At 37.9% G+C, this 20874-nt stretch overlaps 2 protein-coding genes across 2 annotated transcripts in view; one reads left to right on the top strand and one right to left on the bottom strand.

Moving 5' to 3' along the window:
• The first annotated feature begins 292 nt into the window (after positions 1-292).
• On the top strand, positions 293-3071 carry PRSS35 (serine protease 35). The gene has a single exon (XM_077750284.1). The coding sequence runs from the start codon at positions 317-319 to the stop codon at positions 1553-1555; it is 1239 nt and encodes a 412-aa protein (XP_077606410.1). The 5' UTR covers positions 293-316; the 3' UTR covers positions 1556-3071.
• Positions 3072-16013: 12942 nt separating this feature from the next.
• Positions 16014-20874, bottom strand: part of SNAP91 (synaptosome associated protein 91) — a 148042-nt gene continuing 143181 nt past the window's right edge. Inside the window, 2 exon segments of the mRNA XM_077750256.1 lie at positions 16014-17430; positions 19324-19426. Coding sequence (XP_077606382.1) covers positions 19334-19426 — 93 coding nt within the window. The 3' untranslated portion in view covers positions 16014-17430; positions 19324-19333.

Genomic DNA, 20874 nt, shown 5'->3' with positions numbered 1-20874 from the left:
CCCACGCATTGGGCTGTCCGGGGAGGAAGAGGCGGAGATGGCAGGCGGGGGTGGTGGAAGGTGGATTAGGCCTAGTGGAAGGAAGGTTGGGTGAAATACAGTTTGCTAATTTCAGGAGTTTGTGTCAACCTTCTTAGCAGGGTGTTTATCTAATCTCAGTAAAACTGAAGTACAGTGAAAACAAGGACTATTTGGTGATGATGGTACATTTAGGACTCAAGGCCTAAATGAAATGGATAAGTGACATATTTAAAAAGAGAACCTTATTAAGCTTCTCTTTCTCTTTATAATTTTAAGGACAAAAGAGAAGAACAAAATGGGAAACATGCTCTTTTGTTGGATATTTTTCACCCTTGGGTGGACCCTCACCGATGGATCTGAAATGGAACAGGATTTTATGTGGCACTTGAGAAAAATACCCCGGGTTGTCAGTGAAAGGACTTTCCATCTCACCAGCCCCACCTTCGAGGCAGATGCTAAGATGGTGCTAGACAGAGTGTGTGGCATTGAATGCCAGAAAGAACTCCCAGCTCCCAGCCTTTCTGATCTGGAAGACTCTCTTTCCTATGAGACTGTCTTTGAGAATGGCACCAGAACCTTGACTAGAGTGAAAGTTCAAGATGCGGTCCTTGAGCCAACTCAGAATGTCACCACAAAAGGAGCATCAGTGAGGAGGAGGAGGCAGGTGTATGGCACAGACAGCAGGTTCAGCATCTTGGACAAAAGGTTCTTGACCAACTTCCCTTTCAGTACAGCCGTGAAGCTCTCCACGGGCTGCAGTGGTATTCTCATTTCCCCCAGCCACGTTCTAACAGCGGCCCATTGTGTGCATGATGGAAAGGACTACATCAAAGGGAGTAAAAAGCTAAGGGTAGGGTTGCTGAAGATGAGAAATAAGGGTGGTGGCAAGAAACGCAGGGGTTCTAAGAGGAGCAGGAGAGAAGCGAGTGGCGGTGACCAGAGAGAAGGTGCCAACGCGAATCTGGAGAGAAGCAAGGCTGGAAGAAGAAGAAAGGAATCTGGCCGGGGCCGGAGAGTTGCTGAGGGGAGGCCCTCCTTCCAGTGGACCCGGGTCAAGAATACCCACATTCCCAAAGGCTGGACTAGAGGAGGGAAAGGGGAAGCCGCCCTGGACTACGACTATGCTCTTCTGGAGTTGAAACGCCCTCACAAGAAGAAATACATGGAACTAGGAATCAGTCCGACCATCAAGAAGCTGCCTGGGGGAATGATCCACTTCTCAGGATTTGATCATGATAGGGCCGATCAGTTAGTCTACCGGTTTTGTAGTGTGTCTGATGAATCCAGTGATCTCCTCTATCAATACTGTGATGCTGAGTCAGGCTCCACTGGTTCCGGGGTCTATCTCCGTCTGAAAGAGCCAGACAAAAAGAACTGGAAACGCAAAATCATAGCGATCTATTCAGGCCATCAGTGGGTGGATGTCCACGGCGTTCAGAAGGACTACAACGTGGCGGTGCGCATCACTCCCCTCAAGTACGCCCAGATTTGCCTCTGGATTCATGGAGATAATGCCAACTGTACTTATGGCTAACAGAAATCTGAAACGAGTCAATGGATTATCTAAAGCGTGCAGCAAACCAGTTATTATGGTAGAAAGATCACTTCGTAGGTTATGCCTGGACTTGAACTCTAGCGGTAGCAATTCAACATTTTTATAAATTTACCTTTACAAAATTAGAAGCTTTTCTTTTTCATAAGTTTAAAAAATACTTAGGTACAAATACTGAAACTAGATGGGCACCTCAATGTCAAGTATGTATGCTTCTTTTACATGGTGATAAGTATCATTTGTGGGAAGTCTTTTGTTTCTCTCTGCCTTCTTAAAATTAGTCACTCTTTAAAACTTCAAACTGGTATTATAAACAATATGTGATTTCTCAGTGGACTTATCCTCAGGGTCCTACTCTAACAAGAATCTAATAGGGTGTCGGTTGCATATTAAATGTGAAACTGCATATGTAGACATAGACAATAAAATGATTAGAGTCAGGGTAGAGACAATAATTTACAATAGTTTGTACTACTTGGAGATGGACCCATTCAGTTCATGCCTTCTGTGTTTATATTGTGTTTTCTGTTGGGTCTGAGACACTTTGGTTGAGATTTTTTTTTTTTTTTTAAGAATTACAAGGTACAGCAAACTTTATAAACAAAACTATCAACTATTTCACTGCTTTAAAAATATCAATTGAAGTGTGTATTATTTAAAAATGGGAGAAATACTTTGTTCTGTGAAATAAATCTAGTTTAAAAATAGGGAAGCTGAGACATTTTAAGGTCTCAAGTTTTTGCTTAACTAATATTCAAAACATGGACTTTTCATGAATGCAGAGGGAAGATATTTCAAAAGTTATAAATGATCATGTATTGAAAGCCTCATCATTTTATGCTATAGTCTTCTGTGTATGAGGTGTTATAGCTTTAGGACAAGGAATTTTATTTAGTCTTTTTCAGTAGAGAATCTTTTTTCCCATTGACATGACAGATTTCAGCTTTCTTAATAGAGCCATACACATATTATTTTGGCTATTTCTCTAATAATTTTAGATAAATCCCTAAAAAATAGATATAATTTACAAATACAACTTTTAAAAGAAGGTTCTGATTATTTTCATTAGGGACCAAGGCTGTACACTCACTCAGGCCGTCATGGCTGCCCGAGCAGACAGAATTCAATTGGCCGTCTTCAGGTGCAACACAGAGTAGTTACATGTCTTGAATGAACAGATATTTTGCTGAATTGTTGTAAAAGGGGTTTAGTTCACGCCATTATGTTGAAAGCGTTGTAGTGATTTGCAGCTGAGTGCACCATAAAATTCAGGAATTGCAGGCCTAATTTCTGGTCTTCTATTTTTGGCAGTTTCTAGGGCACACATTCTTTTCTCTCATGATTCACCTAAGTCACTGATTCTGCCGGAGTTCAAATTTATTTTACCTATTATTTTTTTAAGAGAATGGGGAGTTACATCCTTGATTAGTATGCAAAAGAATATTGGATTTGGTTATGATAAAAGGTGATTTTGTGAATGTTGTCCAAAATAGCTGGAACTCAATACAAGTATACATTCTTTTATGGTGTGAATCTGTTTAAAAATCATTCAATAAAAATTTAAAAAAATTAGTCAATCATAACTCTTATTGTATTGTATATATGTATATGCAGGGTTCAGCAAATATGAAATTAACTGTGTCATTTATTTAAAAAATGATTTTTTAAAATTCTAAATGCATTTCACCAACCAAGATTTTATCCTTGGTGCTAGTGGGATAGGGCTATTGACTCAAAAGTTTTGATGAAATCTTTTTGGGGAAAACATCTATATGATCACTGCAACGGAGAGTGTTTTGCCATGAACAGTGTTTGCCTGTTTGCAAACATACATACACATCTTCTTCTTAGAGTCTTTGAAGATACTTCTTGGGATTTGATTAAGTTCAGAGTAATTTAGGGTGCTTGGTATCAATCGTTTAGAGCTTAAGCTTAATTTCTGAATACATATAATTTCCCTAAAATCATTATACTTTTCAAAAATGTAAAATGTATTTTATTTGCAGAGATTTTATTTTCTCCTCTTCTCTTTTCCAAGTGAGTCATGAGTCTTATATGACCTTTTTAGGACCACTAAAGTATACTACATTACTCAGAAGATTGCAATGCACATACTTTCCCTGTTATGTGTATCAGACTTGAAATAGAAAATTAAATTGAATTCACTTGGCTGAAGAAATACATTCATGCACACACCTGATGTCTCCTGTGTGCAAAGGACTATAGTGACTTTCTGCTTAAAGAAACTTATCAATGATTGAATTCAAGTAACTACAGTATTTACAAAACAAATGAAATTGAAAACTCTGAGGTTTTTTCTTTACCCAAATAATGTATTTTTTAATGTTTTTTTCTTGATTAAATGGCTGGTTAGAAGAGAACATTTTTTTTCCCTTTTTTGATGTGCTTATTTAAATTCCAATTTTTTAACTTTTATTTTTTATTTTTTTAAGTTTATTTATTTTGTGTGTGTGAGAGAGAGAACAAGTAGGGAGGAGCAGAGAGAGAGGTGAGAGAATCCTAAGCAGGCTCTGCACTTTGAGTGTGGAGCCTGACATGGGGCTCGAATACACGAACCGTGAGATCATGACCTGAGCTGAAACCAAGAATCAGACGCTTCTTGATTGAGCAACTCAAGTGCCCCCCAAATGTTTTCTTTGGAAAAAGATTTAAGTGTATATATAAACAAGACCAAAGTTCCAGAAAAATCATTACCTTTTTTATTTTTAGATCAGAGACTTCTTCAAAATTCTTTTTGTTCATAGAAAGAATCTCGGAATTAGAAGAGACAATAAAGATCATTTAGTTTAACTCCAAAATTTAGATTTTAATTTCCCTCCATAGTATTCAAGTGGTTGTCCAGTAATAAAAACTTTTCACCACTTAAATATTGTTTAGTTACTAAAATTAATTCAGGAATTTAACTTTTAAAAATTATTAGTTCAGTTTGCTACATTCTGTAAAAATCATATGGAGATCCCAATCTCCACATTTCAATTACTTTTAATTCTTTGGCCTTATGCTAGCAAATTGGGTGTTTCCTCATAAAAAAATGAACTGTGATCCTGAATTAAGAATATTGGGGGGGCGCCTGGGTGGCTCAGTCGGTTAATCATCTGACTTCAGCTCAGGTCATGATCTCACAGTTGGTGGGTTCGAGCCCCACATCAGGCTCTGTGCTGAGAGCTAGCTCAGAGCCTGGAGTCTGTTTCTGATTCTGTGCCTCCCTCTCTCTCTGTCCCTCCCCCGCTCTCTGTCTCTCAAAATAAAGACATAAAAAAAAAAAAAAAAGAATATTGGGGTAAGACAACTGAACCAAACACAAGCATTACAAGGATGGGGATCTATAACTGTAAATAGCCAGGAAATAGCATCATTATTTTTTAATGTGATGTCCCTCTCACAATTAAATATATTCTGACTACTGACTTTAATGATAACCTGCCAAGGCTTAAAAACTAGTTTGTTAGTAAACATTTCCAATTAATTAATGGAAGAATCTTTTTAATAAATTGTTTTTCCAGCTAGAATTGCTCTTTCTTTAATGCCCTTACCATAAGGTTGAAAGATACTTAGGAGATTGGGTCCAATTGATCGTGAAAGCATTTTCTCATCAGATGAGGTGAGTGTATGGATGGGTTCATGATTCTTTATCCAGTAACTGTTTAACTGAGGGGGGAAACCTCTTAGATGGTTTCCTCTTCTACTTACAAATAAAGCCCGGGGAGGGAAATTCCTTGTCTACTTCTTTCTGTATTTAATAGCCAGCAGTTTGATGGAGCAGTTCAGCTGTCTAGAGCATGGTGGCCAACTTCACCTGTGATCCAAACCTAGGCTAGTTTGTTTTACTTGCAGGTGAGGTGCTGCCCTAGCTGGGCTACTGTTACAAGATACCATCAACAACGGCAATTTCGCTGGATACCATCCTCCTGTGGACTCACACGTCTTCTTCTTTGTGAACACACAAGAGAGAATGCCAACAAGCTCTTTGGTGTCTCTTCTTGTAAGTATTGTCTCATTATAAGGGCCCCACCTTCATGACCTCATCTAAATGCAATCAACTTGCTAAGACCCCATTTCCAAATACCATTACACCGGGAGTATGGATTTTGGGGGGACGCCATCCACAACAGGAGTCCAGTCAAAAGCCACAAGTTACGCCTTATGCTGGGCTCAGGAAACTTCACAAACGCATCAGTCACCAGAAGAACTGGGCAAAGGGTATGAATGTCAACTCAAGCCAATCAACCTCCTTCTCAACACTGTCATCATCATTACCTCAAGTGCTCATACCTGGCACAGAGGAGGTGATCAATACATGATAAAAAATATCACCAAGTATACTTTGAGGCTTCCTCTTTCAGGGCATTACTTCTGTGCTACATGATAAGGCTCCAAAATGCTAGAGGTATCGTCTTAATTGTATATTGCACTAAAGATATAGCTGAATATTTAAGTAATGGGAATGTTTATTTGTAATGAAAATGTGATTATTGGAATACTGTAGCATGGCACTTACAGAATCAGATGTTTGCCATATTCCCTACTGACTCCTGTGCATGTTTCTGGACAAAAGTGCCTACAAACTGACAGGAACCAGGCCCCTGGAGTACTCCTTATCCTCTCCATCTCCATGTAAAACATTTAGTCAGATCGTCTCAGCCTCAAAATTTGCCCCTAAAATCTTTTTACTTTAGTAGTATTAACATTTTCCAGAGTACCTTGGTGTCTCAGTCAGTTGAACACCTGACTCTTGATTTCAGCTCAGGTCATGATCCCGGGTTCGTGGGATCAAGTCCCATGTCGGGTTCCATGCTGAGAGTGGAGCCTGCTTGAGATTCTCTTTCTCTTCCTGTGTCCCACCTCCCCTACTTGCATGCTCTATAAGATAAAATAAAAATAGATAAAAAACTTTTAATAATACCGGGGCGCCTGGGTGGCTTAGTCGGTTAAGCGTCCGACTTTCACTTAGGTCATGATCTCGTGGTTCGTGGGTTCGAGCCCCGCGTCGGGCTCTGTGCTGACTGCCAGCTCGGAGCCTGGAGCCTGTTTCAGAGTCTGTGACTCCCTCTCTCTCTGACCCTCCCCTGCTCATGCGGTCTCTCTCTCTCTCCTGGAAATAAATAAAACATTAAAAAAAATTTTTTTAACAAAAACTTTTAATAATACCTTAAAATCCATTTACTTTTATCAAGCACTGGGGACAAGCAGGCTACCTAGAACACATTGCAATCAATATGATCATTTGATGCATTATTGCATTTCAGTGTGTTTTTACCAAACTGAGGCTTTAAAAATTTTTTCTTAAAATGTTTATTTTTGAGATGGACTGAGACAGAGTGTGAGTGGGGGGAGGGCCAGAGAAAGAGAGGGAGATGTAGAATCAGAAGCAGGCTTCAGGCTCTGAGCCGTCAGCACACAGCCTAATGGGGGGCTCAAACCCACAAACTGTGAGATCATGACCTGAGTTGACGTTGGACACTTAACCACCTGGGCATCCCTCAAACTGAGGCTGTTTCGATCTATACTTGTAAATGCTTTACTAATACTTAAACTTACTTACATTTATGTTATTGAAATCCTCTATGTATCTATCCATGAACTGAAAAAGTGTGTATACTTTCACACATGTGGCATACATTAAAGGGAATACTTAAGAAACAGCTCAAACAGCTGAAAACAGAGTTTGGGAACTTCCTCTAGGCTCTTATTAGTCTGATGACCACATAGTTCCTTATTCTAAATATTTTACTTTTAATTTCTTCAGTAATTTTTAATATGCCATGCAATTAACATCTGTTATCTAGAATTTCCTTTGCAGGGAATTTCAAGTTTCTAAAATATCACAAAAAATATTAAGCCAACAATAAGTGACATGAAATTAACTTCTACTCCAGAAATAATCTGAACAAATTTGGTAATCTGATCTCTCAAGTTACAATGAGAAGACAGCTGCCCAAGCAAGTCTACAGCAGTCATAAGAAGGCACGCCTGACAGAAAGAGGGATGAAGGCAAACTACTAAAGGGCATTTTAAAAAGGTATAAAAACTACAGAATTATAGTCATGTTGAGCTATTGATCTTTGGGGCAGTTAGCTATGGGAACACACTAGCCTGTGAAGGCATACCAACATATGTCCTATTTATAATGATGATTACATGATCAATATTATATTTAGTTATGTGCAGAATGAGTTAAAAAAATTTTTAAAGTCTTATTTCTGAGAGAGAGAGAGAGAGAGAGCGAGCAGGGGAGGGTCAGAGAGAGAAGGAGACACAGAATCTGAAACAGGCTCCAGACTCTGAGCTGTCAGCACAGAGCCCAATGTGGAGCTTGAACTCATGAACTGTGAGATTATGACCTGAGCCGAAGTTGGACGCTTAACCTACTGAGCCACCCAGGCACCCCCAGAATGAGTTTTGTAAGGCATTGCACTGTAGAAAAATTTTTATCCAAAAAGCTTAACACACTAAAAAACATTAAAGTGTTGTTTAAAAGAAGAGAAATGTCAGTGGTCTACATAACTGACTTGTTTTTATGCTCCAATGAAATTCTAATCTCAAAAGTCAAGAAAAGTATCTTTTCCAAATATTTTATCAAACCCCTAACATCCTTAACTGCTAAAATATTTGTGCAATTTGAATGTTAATGTGAGTTATTGAAAGTTTAGAATCTGTCATACAGCTCTACTCAATTTATGCATGCACTGAGCACTACACCACATACATACAGCAACTCTGGCATAATGGAAAAGATTTGGGATTGTGGAGTAAAATACCTTTAAGTGTCTACCCACAGTGGACTGCCCTGTGTAACATAAATGTTCAGCAAATATAATATGCCGACAATTACAATCAGTATTATAAGATTATAGAAATTACCTTATATAACTGAAAGAAAGGGAGACCGGTATTTCCTAAGAGCAGAGACCAGCAATCATTCATCCTGAAGAGTCAGTGTGAGTGTGTATGAGTTTGTGTGTGGCACACGAGCTAGGAGCCTCTCAGAGACTAGTACCCCTACCCCCTTATGTTACTCCTAAGCTTCTAGCTTACTGGGGTGTAGCTAACAACGCAGTGTTTTCTAAAAAACTGCCATCAAGGAGCTTACAAACTAGATAAGCAATTCAGAGATTTTCTAAAAGTAATCTTTACAGTACTGAGGCTTCTGGATGGTAAGGAGGAGAAGAGTTCCAACCACCTTCCCCTTACGAGCCCTTCTCTTCCCATTGATTGGCAGGAGTTGAGACTTCGCAATTTTTGCTTTACTTAGAATTTAAACTACTGCTAATGATTCAGATACCAGATCACAAAACAACATAAAACTCAGGGTATAGGAGAAAAGAATGTATTAGCACATAGTAGAGAAATATCTGGGAAAAGACATGAGTATTTTCTTCCCCTCGAAACCACTTTAAATGGATCAGCTGTTAGAAAAACTTGCAGCTAACAATCTTAGAAGATACAACCTGAAATATTTCAAAAATTCTTCTTTGCATTACCTACAAAAATGCTGTTTAGCTTTTCTTTTAAAAATCAATGTGGGCTTGGGGCTCCTGGGTGGCTCAGTTAACGTCTGACTCTTGATTTCTGCTCAGGTCATGATCTCATGGTTCATGGGTTTGAGCCCTCAGTCAGGCTTCGTACTGACTGTGTGGAGCCTGCGTGGGATTATCTCTCCCCTCTCTTTCTCTCTCTGCCTCCCTCCCACTCATGCACGTGCACTCTCCCCCTCCAATAAATAAATAAATAAATAAATATTTTAAAAAATCGGTATGGGCCTGGTGCCAAGATTCTACTGCCAAACAAAAGTACCACCTTATCAAGCGACTGCTAAAAATAAAAGCATGTTATTTTTGTGACAGACCTGAATTTAGTATTTTGCCACCGCACTTAGAACATTTACTTTAAAAGGCTTTCTTTGTGGCCTGGAAAAGTAAGTGACACTTCTGTACCCACCCAATGGGCAGTTGTGGCACTTTATGTTGACTGGTCCATGAGTGATGTGGCTCCACGAAAGGATGTCACTGGCCCACAGATGGCAGCATCTCTCTCCTGCACATACCCCCAAATTAAAGCTTGGGTTTTGGTGGAAACAACTGCATCATAATGCCATATGGGCCACCTTTTTTATGACTAGTAACTAAATGGCTCAGTTTTTGGACTAGATGAAACAAACTCCTCTTTGTGGCTTTCCTATTTTGAAATATTTAGACAATTTCTCTTTTGCTGGAATCATCTATACCTTTTAAATAGAGCTACTCACTGTGATTCCATTGGATTTCTGGTTTTTCAGTGGTTTCCCTTAGGCTAGTGGTTTCCAAGTTTGGCTGCTCATCGGAATACCCAAGGGGATTATTTTAGGAAGTTTGTTTCCAGGGTCTCACCAAGATCTACCCTGGAATCCCCCAGAGTGAGGCCCAGAGGTCTAGATTTGGCGAACCTCTCCAAGTAGGTTTGGGAACCACTGTCATAACCTCTTCCCAGACAAACTGTTCCCCTTCTGCAGCTTCCCTCCTGTGCACACAGATCATGTTTGTCTTTTTCCTGCAGGGCAAACGTTTTCTCAATTTTACCTGCCTTTATATTTTTTCCTGTAAGCTACCTCAAGGACTTTGGTAATGAAAGTGGTGGTGAAACTATCAAATATGTACAAAGTATTCTTTTCAGTACTTTTATAAAATGGAAATACATTTTAGCAAATACACTGTAGTACTGTCTTATGGTGAGTACACATTTGAGTCACATTTGCAAAACTCTTCAACACAGGCAATCATTTTACAATCAGTGATGAAGCCCAATTTTACATATTTCCTGAAAATTACATACTATTGTTATTTATAATCCATTTAAGAATATATCAATTTAATATTATTCAACAAACTTTTATTGAGCCCCATCCTAGACACACGGGATATAGAATTAAGTCCTAGATTCTACCCTTTCTCAAAGAATTCATAACATATTAAGGAAATCAGATATATATTTTAAAAAACATAGTGTGAAAAAGATTTAGTATAAGAAGCTGAAGGAACACATTTGAGAAGGATCAACTCTATTAGCATAGTTACGATAAAAGAAAAGTTTCTTGGAGGAGGTGATACCTGAGCTGGGTTTTGAAGGGTGAGTTGAAGTTTGCCAGCCTATCAGTGGGGAACTTGGGGGAGAGAAGGGCATCCATGGGAGAAGAAATAACCTGTACAAAGGTATGGAAGTGTGACAGTGCACGGTGTGTTTAGGATACAGTGAGGATTTAAAGATTGTTGGTATAGGAGGTTAGCACCTCCTACTGATGAGGCATGTCAAGAAATGAGGTTTCCAAGCTAGACTTGAAACCTTGGAAAGACTTGTAGACTTGAAAGCAATGCTAGAAAGCTTTGACTTTAACCTTCAGATGACCAGGAAATTGATGTAGGTTTTTAAGTTAGAGAAATGTGATCAGATGGTAGATTTGGGAGGGAAACCTGGCAGCACCCCTTGGGGCTGGAGGGAAGTGGGTTTGGGTGGGGATGAGCCTAGAGGCAAAGAGCCCGGTGAAGGGGCTGCAGGAGTTTCTGTGCTAACGAAGTGGTGACGATGGCAGGAGAGGGGAACTTGTGAGACATTCTGAGAGCACGATGCTCAGTACACTTGGCAGCCCACTGAATGGAAGAGACAATGGAGGGTGTCACGCCACCCAGGTTTCTGGCTTGGGAGACTAGGCACATGGTGAAACTCCCAAGCAAGACAGAAAAACTAGGCTTGAGGAGAAAGATAATGAGTTCACTTTTAGGTATGTATGTTTAACATTTTTGTAGAGAATTAATCAAAAAGGCTGATAACACCCATACACAAAGAAAGCAATGCCAATAAAGTTACATAATAAACATGTGATTTTCCAGCGAACTAACCTTAGTTAACACATAACCACCCAGTAGGTCATTTAACTATATTTTATTCTGAACCCAATTAAATAGCAACCGCACCTTTGTCTCTGTTCTAAACTAAATGCTCCTTTTAATGTAGCCTTAAAGCCATAATTTTGTTTTTCCCAGAGAACAGATAGATCTTCTAAAACTCTCACCCTAAAATTACGTTTGAAATATTGCACACATGGTCACAACTTCCTGTTTTCCATAGAGTTCCAAATCCACGTGATCCAAAACAGCAGATACTTGAAAAAATAATTCCAAATTTCCTTGGGACATATTTACAAGGCTTTTCAGGCTATAAAGTGTAGCTTCCTGTTTAGATATTACAAAGGCCATTATAAATTATAAAATGAGTTGACCTACCCCGGAGAGGTTCTCGCCTCTGAGAGAGATGAACCACGGGATGTTTGGGTGACTGGAGATGAATCCAGTATTCAAGATGGGGTTAACAGCAGGGAGCACAATCATGGAGAGATGACTGTCTGCCCCTCGCCTGGCTGGGAAGGGACCCTTCTAGGTCCTGACCCTTCTGGATGCTGCGGTCTGCAGGCCTGGGTTCTGTCCCAGGCTACAGTCTCTTGCAGCCGTAGGCTTTTATTCAAAATTCTCTCGCTCTGCAGCCCTGATGGCTACCACCTGCACACACCATGTTTGTTCTGGATATATTTAACTTTGATGGTATCTTCCATCTCCAATCATCCCTAAATATTTCCTCTAGTATTTAAAAAAAAATCAAAGTATATCTTTTATTAAACCTGTTCATCTCCACATAGAAAAACTTAATACTATTATAAAGCATTTATCAAGTCAGCATCTTTCATTTATGTTCTTAGTAAGTATCATCAGTAGGTATTGGAAACTCTAAGAAGGAGTCTCTAAGAAACTGAGTCAAACTCTGGTGGCTATTTGCCCTTTCTGGACACCCTATGCCAGCTGACGCATTCATCCTACAGCACTGTGTTAAATTGTGAGTTGTATTTTTATGTATAATAGGCACTTAGGCTTACCGAATTTTTAAACACATTTAGAACTTCTGGTGACTGCACTTTATTAAAGAATATTCCTACTATTGACTATTGTTATACTCCTGTCTTTTCTGTCCTTTAGTGTTCTTCTAGTTGTAGACAATTGGCAGTCTATAGCAAAAATAACCACAATAATTTAAAAAAGGAACAGCAATGTGCGTGAAGCACTACTTTGTGTCAAGCATTTTCCATACATTATCTCATTTAGTAGAACATACATAGATGGACATTTTCATTCCACAGACAAGAAAACTATAAAGTTTAGGGAAGTGAACTAACTTGCCTAAGGTATCAGTGAGTGTGAGCATGGCTCCCTTCCATGCAGATGCAGACTGATGCGAACTTCCCATCCCTGCACCAGCCCCCGCGTCACCTAAGAGGTAATGCGAGGGTGGTGGAGGGGGCACTTGGAGACACACTGGACAAGAAATAGTGGTGTGGGGGTTCTTATGTTCACACGTACATGAAACAATCCCACCCGATAAAATATAACTGGTAAATTTCATCTCTCTTTCAAAGATGAGAACAATTCTTTTAAATCTAAAGAAGCTGTTTTCAAGGTATGGTCAGGGACGCCTGAGGACCTCAGAGACCCTTCCAAGAGGTCTGTGTGATCAAAATTATAAAAATACTGTGAGGTCAAAACTGTTTTCATAATAAAACTCAGTTCCTCATTTTCTCACAATTGTGCTCATGGGGAAGTGTGCCAATGACTGTCTGACAGGGGATACTGGCTGCCACAGTGAGGGCAGAAGCAGGTGTAAGAATGCAGCTGTCTTCTGTTAAGCCTAACATTAGAAGATGTGCAAAGATGGCGGAACAATGCCACTCTCCTAATTGTTTTTGGATTTTCATAAATATCTTACGCATGTTAATATGTAATATTTTTAATATATATTTTTAAAACAACTAAAGACACTTAAAAGTCTCTCAGATTTCTTTTCAAAAGATGTTTATTTACTTGGAGAGTGAGTGTGTGAGCTAGGGGAGGGGCAGGAGAGGGACAGAGAATCCTGAGCATGCTTGACATTAAGAGGACAGAGCCCGACATGGGGCTTGGTCCCAAGGACTGTGAGATAACGAACTGAGCTGAAATCAAGAGTGGGATGCTTAACCGACTGAGCCACCCAGGCGCCCCTCTCATTTTAAATTCTAACATAGTAAACATCGATAGCTAACAACCCATACAAACAAAAGCTTATTGAGGTCAAAAAAAGTGGAAAGGTGTAGAATGAAACCAGAGCCTGAAAACCCCTTATCTGTAAATCAGTTATAGAGTATGTATTATAGAGTCAATTATAGAATACCTTTATGTTTCCGAATGATTTGAACATGCGTATGTGGAAATGAACTCAGATGTATCAGCACAGCAGCTCTGAGAGTTTAGCTAAGGGTAATTACCATAACACTAAATCACAAACACAGCTCCCTCGTGTTTCCACTCTCAGAGGGGATCTGAATAATGTGTGCAGTAGTGACATCTTCTGACAGTCTTTGACATGAGAGACTGAAATTTTCTTACCGTCCAAAAGGACAAACAATAAACTACCACAAAACCTGGTGCCTTGAAAACATACACCAATGTGACCTCTCCACTAACAATGGTTTTTATTTTCAACCAATACTTCCACACAAGAAACACTATGATAATCACTGCTGCGAGAGCGTGCCCCTTTTCCACCAACAAAAATTTGGGGACAGATTATTAAAGGTGTCTACCCTACGAGGCAGAAGGAGGCATTCACACAATTTATCTTTCTGTGAACTGAATTTCCATTTCTCTTTTTATATGTACTCCTTTCCTCCTCTTGTAAACCCCATGACTCTTCCTAAAAAGTCTTTGGTCTTTTTCTTTTCTTTTTTTTTAAGTACAATAGATAACATAAGAGAGAACCTAGGAGATACTCTAATATGGAGAGAACCACTTGCAATCATTATACCATATAAAGAGTGGCTCAAATATTCAACTGGATGGGTTTTTAATTGACATCAGTTCTTCTATTAGAATGAGCTGACAGAAAGCTACTGAACCCTAAAAACATTTGACAATGTGCTATAGGAGAGTTAATCTTCAGTAATTAGAAATATGGTATCATCCCAGCCATACCCAGGTAAAGGAGGACACCTCTAAGAACTAGTATATTAATATTAATTAATTATTAATGTTAATATTAATACTTCACCTATTAAGAATTTATACCCATACCAGGGGGGCAAGANACATGGCAATGAGAAAGAATGAAATCTGGCCATGTGTAGCAACATGGATGGACCTTGAGGGTGTTATGCTGAGCGAAATAAGTCAGGCAGAGAAGGACAAATATCATATGTTTCCACGTAAAGGAGGATTAGGAGGAACTTGACGGAGGAACAAGGGGGAGAAGAAGAGAGGAAATGGTGGGGGAAAGGGAGAGAGGCAAACCATAAGAGACTCTTGAATGCTGACAAAAACTGAGGACTGATGGATGTGGGGGGGAGGAGGGATGGGCATGGAGGAGGGCACTTGTGGGGATTAGCACTGAGTGTTATGTCGAAACTAATTTGACAATAGACTATTTGTTAAAAAAAAATATATAGTATTAGGGGTTCCTGGGTGGCTCAATCAGCTAAGCATCCGATTTTAGCTGGGATCATGATCTCATAGCTCGTGGGTTCGAGCCCCATGTCGGGCTCTGTGCTTACAGCTTAGAATCTGGAGCCTGCTTCAGATTCTGTGTCTCCCTCTCTGTCTGCCTCTCTCCTGCTCGCACGGTCTCCGTTTCAGAAATAAATAAAACAATTAAGAAAACTAAAAAAAAATACAGTATTAACTTAAAACTATTTAAAGACTAGAATATATTTGTATTACAATATGCCAAAATATGACCAAAATTTAATCTACAAAAATCATATTACATAATCAGATACTAGCTTCTGAAAGTTAGTTCTCAAGATACAAATTGCAGTTAAGGGAAAGATAGTTTTAGAAATAAGGATATAGTTCCAGCTGAGCAATACTTCTATTTGAGATTGGACTACTTTTTGATTTATTGTTATATTCTAGTTATAGGTATAAACTAGAATAATATAATATAATGTAACATAACAAAATACGATATGATAGGATATAATAAAATTGGCTGATCTAGCTTTTTGGGTCCGAGTGCATGGGCATGCAAGTGTGTGTGTGCAGACTATAGTCTAAAGTCTTTTTGTTTTTCAACTTCCACGGATAATTCTCACCAAACTATTAGAGAGATGCATAATTTAAAAGATAGTTCATCCTCTTCTTTTTTGAAATCTGGAATTTGTTTATTTGGCAGCATCCATGGAGTCCCAAGTTTAATGACAGCTGATTAAAATGTTACTTTTTCCCTTGTTTTTAATTTACTGTAAAATAATCAAAACGATGTTGGCATGGCCAGCATGTCTCACTGTGAATGTGTTTAAATGTTCAATATTTGTATATGCTGTGTGTCATTTGAAGCAGACATTTTCTCTAAAAAATAATCAAGAAGAGAAAGATTATGTTTGCAGTTTCTTTGTTCAAGGTGTTTATTGCATCTCAGAGGGCGTACATGCACTGGGTTTTTGAACTGAAATAGAAAGAAATACCATTTTGAAATTGGTTTTAGGTAATTTTTCCCCATTACAGTGTATGTTATCCCCACAGTAAATTCAGATACAACCACTTTTAAATGGTACCATACATCTATTAAAGTATTTGAAAAATAGGCAAACACCTTTCCAACCCAGTATGCTTTTACAAAGAGCTGCCAAGCCACTAGCAACACTGATCAACAGTGACCTCATTTATGCATCAAAATCTTAAGCCAAGCCATCAGCACATACAGTATGACAACAAATTAAAAATTAAAGAATACAGTATGTACAGTAAAGGATACAATTCTCTGAATTAGTTTAAATTCTAATCACAATGGTACAACAAAACCTACTTTGAGCTCAATTGAGGGATGGAAGAACACTAGTCTACAGAACACACAAAGAAATACTAAATTAACAGATGTACATAAAACCCACAATAAAATAAAAATATTTGCAGTAATCTTTAAATTACAGATATACCTCGGGGTGCCTTCATAATCATCTGAATAGCACATCTCTAATTTTCATTTTCATGGACATGATAGAAGCAGACCCTTTTACTTTTCAGTGCATTTAATCAAGAATGAATAAATAGGTCAATTTAGATGCAAAACCTGTCAGATATAATCAAAATATACATTTTAATATAGCAGTGATCAAATATGGAATTGTTTCCATATAATTTTTTCATTCTTGATAAGGTAGCTTCAAGGAGAAATATTTATTATGGACGTTAACCCTTATATTTTTTTTAAAACAAAATTTCTTAACATATACAGTGCCACAAAAATAAACATTTCTCACAACAGTTGAAGTTCCTGTGATTGGAAAAATGTACTCCACACCAAAAAAGTTTTGTATATTTAAGAGTGTTTTCCTTACTATTTGATATCATTACACTATGTTGTAACAGAGATACGGAGAAAAAGAGAATTCATGGGGAGAGGTTAAGTTTGTCCAAAAGTCTTATATACATTGAAACCTTCAAAAACACAGACACATCTTTCCAAATGGCTCACCACACAACAGCTGCGTCATCCGTCCATGGGCGAGGTCCAGAAAAGCACTAAAGGCATCAGACACATCCATTCATTGTTTTTACATCGTACAACACACAAATAACCCAAATACATTACAATTTTGAGAGTAGGGATAACAGCTAAGGTAGTACACATTCCTAATGTTCACTTTCACAGCTGTGCTACACATTTTGGAAGAGAAGTTACGAGTAAGCATTGGGTTTGGTACTGGTGGCTCACTTTGAAACTCTGAGCATCAATTTTATTTCAAGTCTCCAAACTCATTATTTTTTCCTATTCAGTCACAAAAATTGCAGCTGTAAAGATAAAAACACTTGAATTAGAAACAATATTACACATTCCTCAAACATATTACCTCCCTTTCAATTTTTATTTCATAGTATGAAAAATCTCCATACAAAAGGTTTCTGCATAACAAATTCACATTTATATACTTCTCACAATTCTTTGCTTAAAGTTTTATCCAGGAACACATTTAAAAAAACTTTAATGTATAATTTCATTTTAGATAAAAATAATATCAGCAAAATTTTGAAATGCGGATACTTACTAGAAATCTTAGTAGTGAGACATTTGCTATTAATTAAGAACAGTTCAGCTTAGAATGGGGTGGGGGGGAAGGAATAGCAGTGATTTTCATTAGTTTTTGCTTCTTTTCAGTTATGGTGTTCTCTGAGTCACTAAACAGTTGAACAAGTAACAACAGAAGAGGGAGATTTCCACAGTGACTCAGTGCCTTTGCGAATGCCACTTCCCCTTTTACTCTGGCCAGTCCGTGCTTTACCAGTCACCTCTGCCAGGAAATCTTCCTGGGGTGAAGGCTTAGCCACATGGGTAACTCTTTTTCATAAATTAGTCTGTGTCTGTCTCCCTTGTGGCTGTGAACCTCTGGGGGTGGGGACTGTCTCAAGCATCTCTGTTTCAGGTGCTCATCAGAGTTTCCGGCATATGATGAGAGAGAGATTTACTGAATAAGAGGTGGATAAAAGGTTGCTCCCTGCAGAATCCTTAGTAAGTCCTGAAACTTTAATGGCTAAGAAGTGCTCATTGTCTCGTTTATGCCTACACCAGCCCAGTCCAACCCAGGGTGGAAAAGAAAAGTCAGGCACCAGGAGAAGTTACTTGGCTGGGATGTCAAGGCCTTAAAATGATAAAACTTATTAGCTTTATGTAAGAAAAAAAATCAAGTAGGAATCCACAAAAATCTTAGTAGGTATTAGAGAAGGTTTAAATATAGATATCTATAGGTCTTAAGATACATAATAAAAATTCCATTGGACAATGGTCCAAAAACACTGACACTCTTCCTCCTCCTCTAGTGTGTGACCTTGGGCAAATCATTCAATGCCAAGGATCAGTTCCTTCAGCTGGGAAATAGAGACAAAAAGTATCTGGCTAGTTTATTCCATAGGTTTAATTTCTCACAAAGATGACCAGAGGAGTTCAGGATTAGGAAGTGGATATGCAAAGTACTGTGCAAAAAAGCAGCTTTATTACTATTTATCCACTTTCTGCAAGTATTTGTTGAGAATCTACCCACTGTTTTAGGTTTGGGGTTAGTAGTAAACTTTTTTCCCTTATCAGTTTCCTTCCATAGTCCATTAATCATCACTGCATAAATTATATTAGAAATTTAAAACTACAATGTGAGAAATTTAAAATTCTGCTTGAATGCAGAAATGCAAAGGGTAACAATCTAAGCTTTATTTGATGAGATTGAAAAAGGATAAACAAAGACAAAATACAATTTTGTAGCCATGTATATTCTTAGATGATTTCTAAGTACAATGTTATAAATGTTAGCTTTTTATAAATTCCAGTCGTCAGGTAATGAAGTGGTAATTTTCTAATTTACCAAGTATCTTGGGCAACTTTTTATTTTATCAGTAAAATTTTTGTGCTTTTCAGGACAACCTGGAGGCTTTTCTCCCTCTTAGTTTTATAAATTAAGATGTAGAAAAATTTTAATTCATTGATGACTTTGATTGACTGATAATTCATTGATGGCTTTTAATACTGACTTAATAAGTATAAACACTCAAATTATTACTCTATAGATGTGTTCAAAGCCCACAGGAAAAGCCCACAGGAAAAGCCCACAGGAAAAGCCCACAGGAAAAGCTCAATATTAGATACCTTAAATTGTTTTCAATTTAATAAGCCCACAGGAAAAGCTCAATATTAGATACCTTAAATTGTTTACAAGAAATCCTTGATGTTAAGATCCGCTAATGGGTCCTTTGCTGGAGGTTTCTTGGGACTCTGAGTGGCAGGTGTAGGGCTTGGAGAAAGCTAATGGGGAAAAGCCAGCCCAAGACAGCAGAAAGAGAAATCAAACAGAGAGACAGGTAAGCATTAGGCAGAGCACATACCACAGAAAACAAACATGCAGAAGATCAGATGGCTTAAAGGTTTACAAAATCTACTTTGTTCTACTCAGCTACAGTATTGTGTTTAATTTTGAATTCATAAAGTACACTTCAAATGATATTTGGCTTTCCTGAAATTCTCTGACATCAGATTTTGCCAAAGTAATATTTGAGGACTCTGGCAGAACAATATGGGTATGAGTTAGGGAAGACGTGGAAAACTAGTCACATACAGATATTATGAATACAGGGTAAAAAAACACAACAATCAATTGCTCTATACAAAAGCATTTTTACTTTGAGTTATTAGTACCACTAAGCTAATACAGGAATTTTAATAACTTTTTCTTACAGTGAGAGTGAGTTTGAAGGAAAAATGGAAAGGAAGTAATTTGCAGAAAGTCACTTAAGAAATTACTTTAAATTATTACCCAGATATCCTAGAATTTCACATAAAGTATTTTAAATGAAAACAAGCTTAGGGGCACTGTTTCGAATGGGCAAAGAGTTTCCCAGTTTTGAACGTCAGTAAATTGCAATATTGCCTGTTCAGCTCGCAAAGAGGGCTCATTACTAAATGCTATTAGGACAAAATCATACTGCACTTACTAGCAAAAGCAACAAGGAATGAACTTACCTTGCTTCTCTTCAATTAATACCTGTACTATTTCATTACGTGACGGAAATAAGCTTTGGAAGCAGGCTTTTGCAGGAATGTTAGGGTATGAGGCCTTGAAAAAGGTCATGTAATCTATCTAGGGTAATAATTGACATGGAATCTTCGAGTCTAACTATTCTCCTACATTGTAACATGATAGAAATCTCAGAAATCTGTGATTGTGGGGTAGTGATGTATGTTTTTATTGGCTCAGTAAATAGAGTTCCAGAAGTAAGGATTTTTAGATTTGTTCCCATGTCCAGAAACTAACGACTGACTGCAGCATCTATCAGTCAAATTTCTATTTTTAAAAACACGAATCATACTTCATAGGAAGATCAGGAAGAATGTAAATGCAAGTGTCAAAGTTATCTGGAAGATAAGAAACTCAAGAGTTGGTTCATCATGAATAATTTGGTTAGATGACAACATCATGACACCAACCAAGTGAGTTAGAGTGGAAGAGTCCAGGCATCAGTAATGAAAAACTGTTTTGTTTTCTAAAGTAAAAATCATATTTATTTTACTACCTAGTATAATCACCTCTGCTGCTTCTCTGATATGGGAATACAATCTGAAACTTCTATAAATATGGCATAGTGTTTTCTAAATCACTACAAATTCAATTAAATGATTAAAATATGTTTTTCATCATGTCATCTATTTTTCATTTTCATTCTCTGAATTAAGTAAATGAACTCATGCTATATAAT

The sequence above is a fragment of the Crocuta crocuta genome, unplaced genomic scaffold, assembly GCF_008692635.1.
Source record: "Crocuta crocuta isolate KB4526 unplaced genomic scaffold, BGI_CrCroc_1.0 scaffold9, whole genome shotgun sequence".
In the NCBI taxonomy this organism is placed as follows: Eukaryota; Metazoa; Chordata; class Mammalia; order Carnivora; family Hyaenidae; genus Crocuta; species Crocuta crocuta.
This window is presented reverse-complemented; position numbering and strand designations above follow the sequence as displayed.

Excerpts from the sequence above, each read along its gene's own strand:
- PRSS35 (XM_077750284.1), top strand. The coding sequence starts at position 317 with ATGGGAAACATGCTCTTTTGTTGGATATTTTTCACCCTTGGGTGGACC.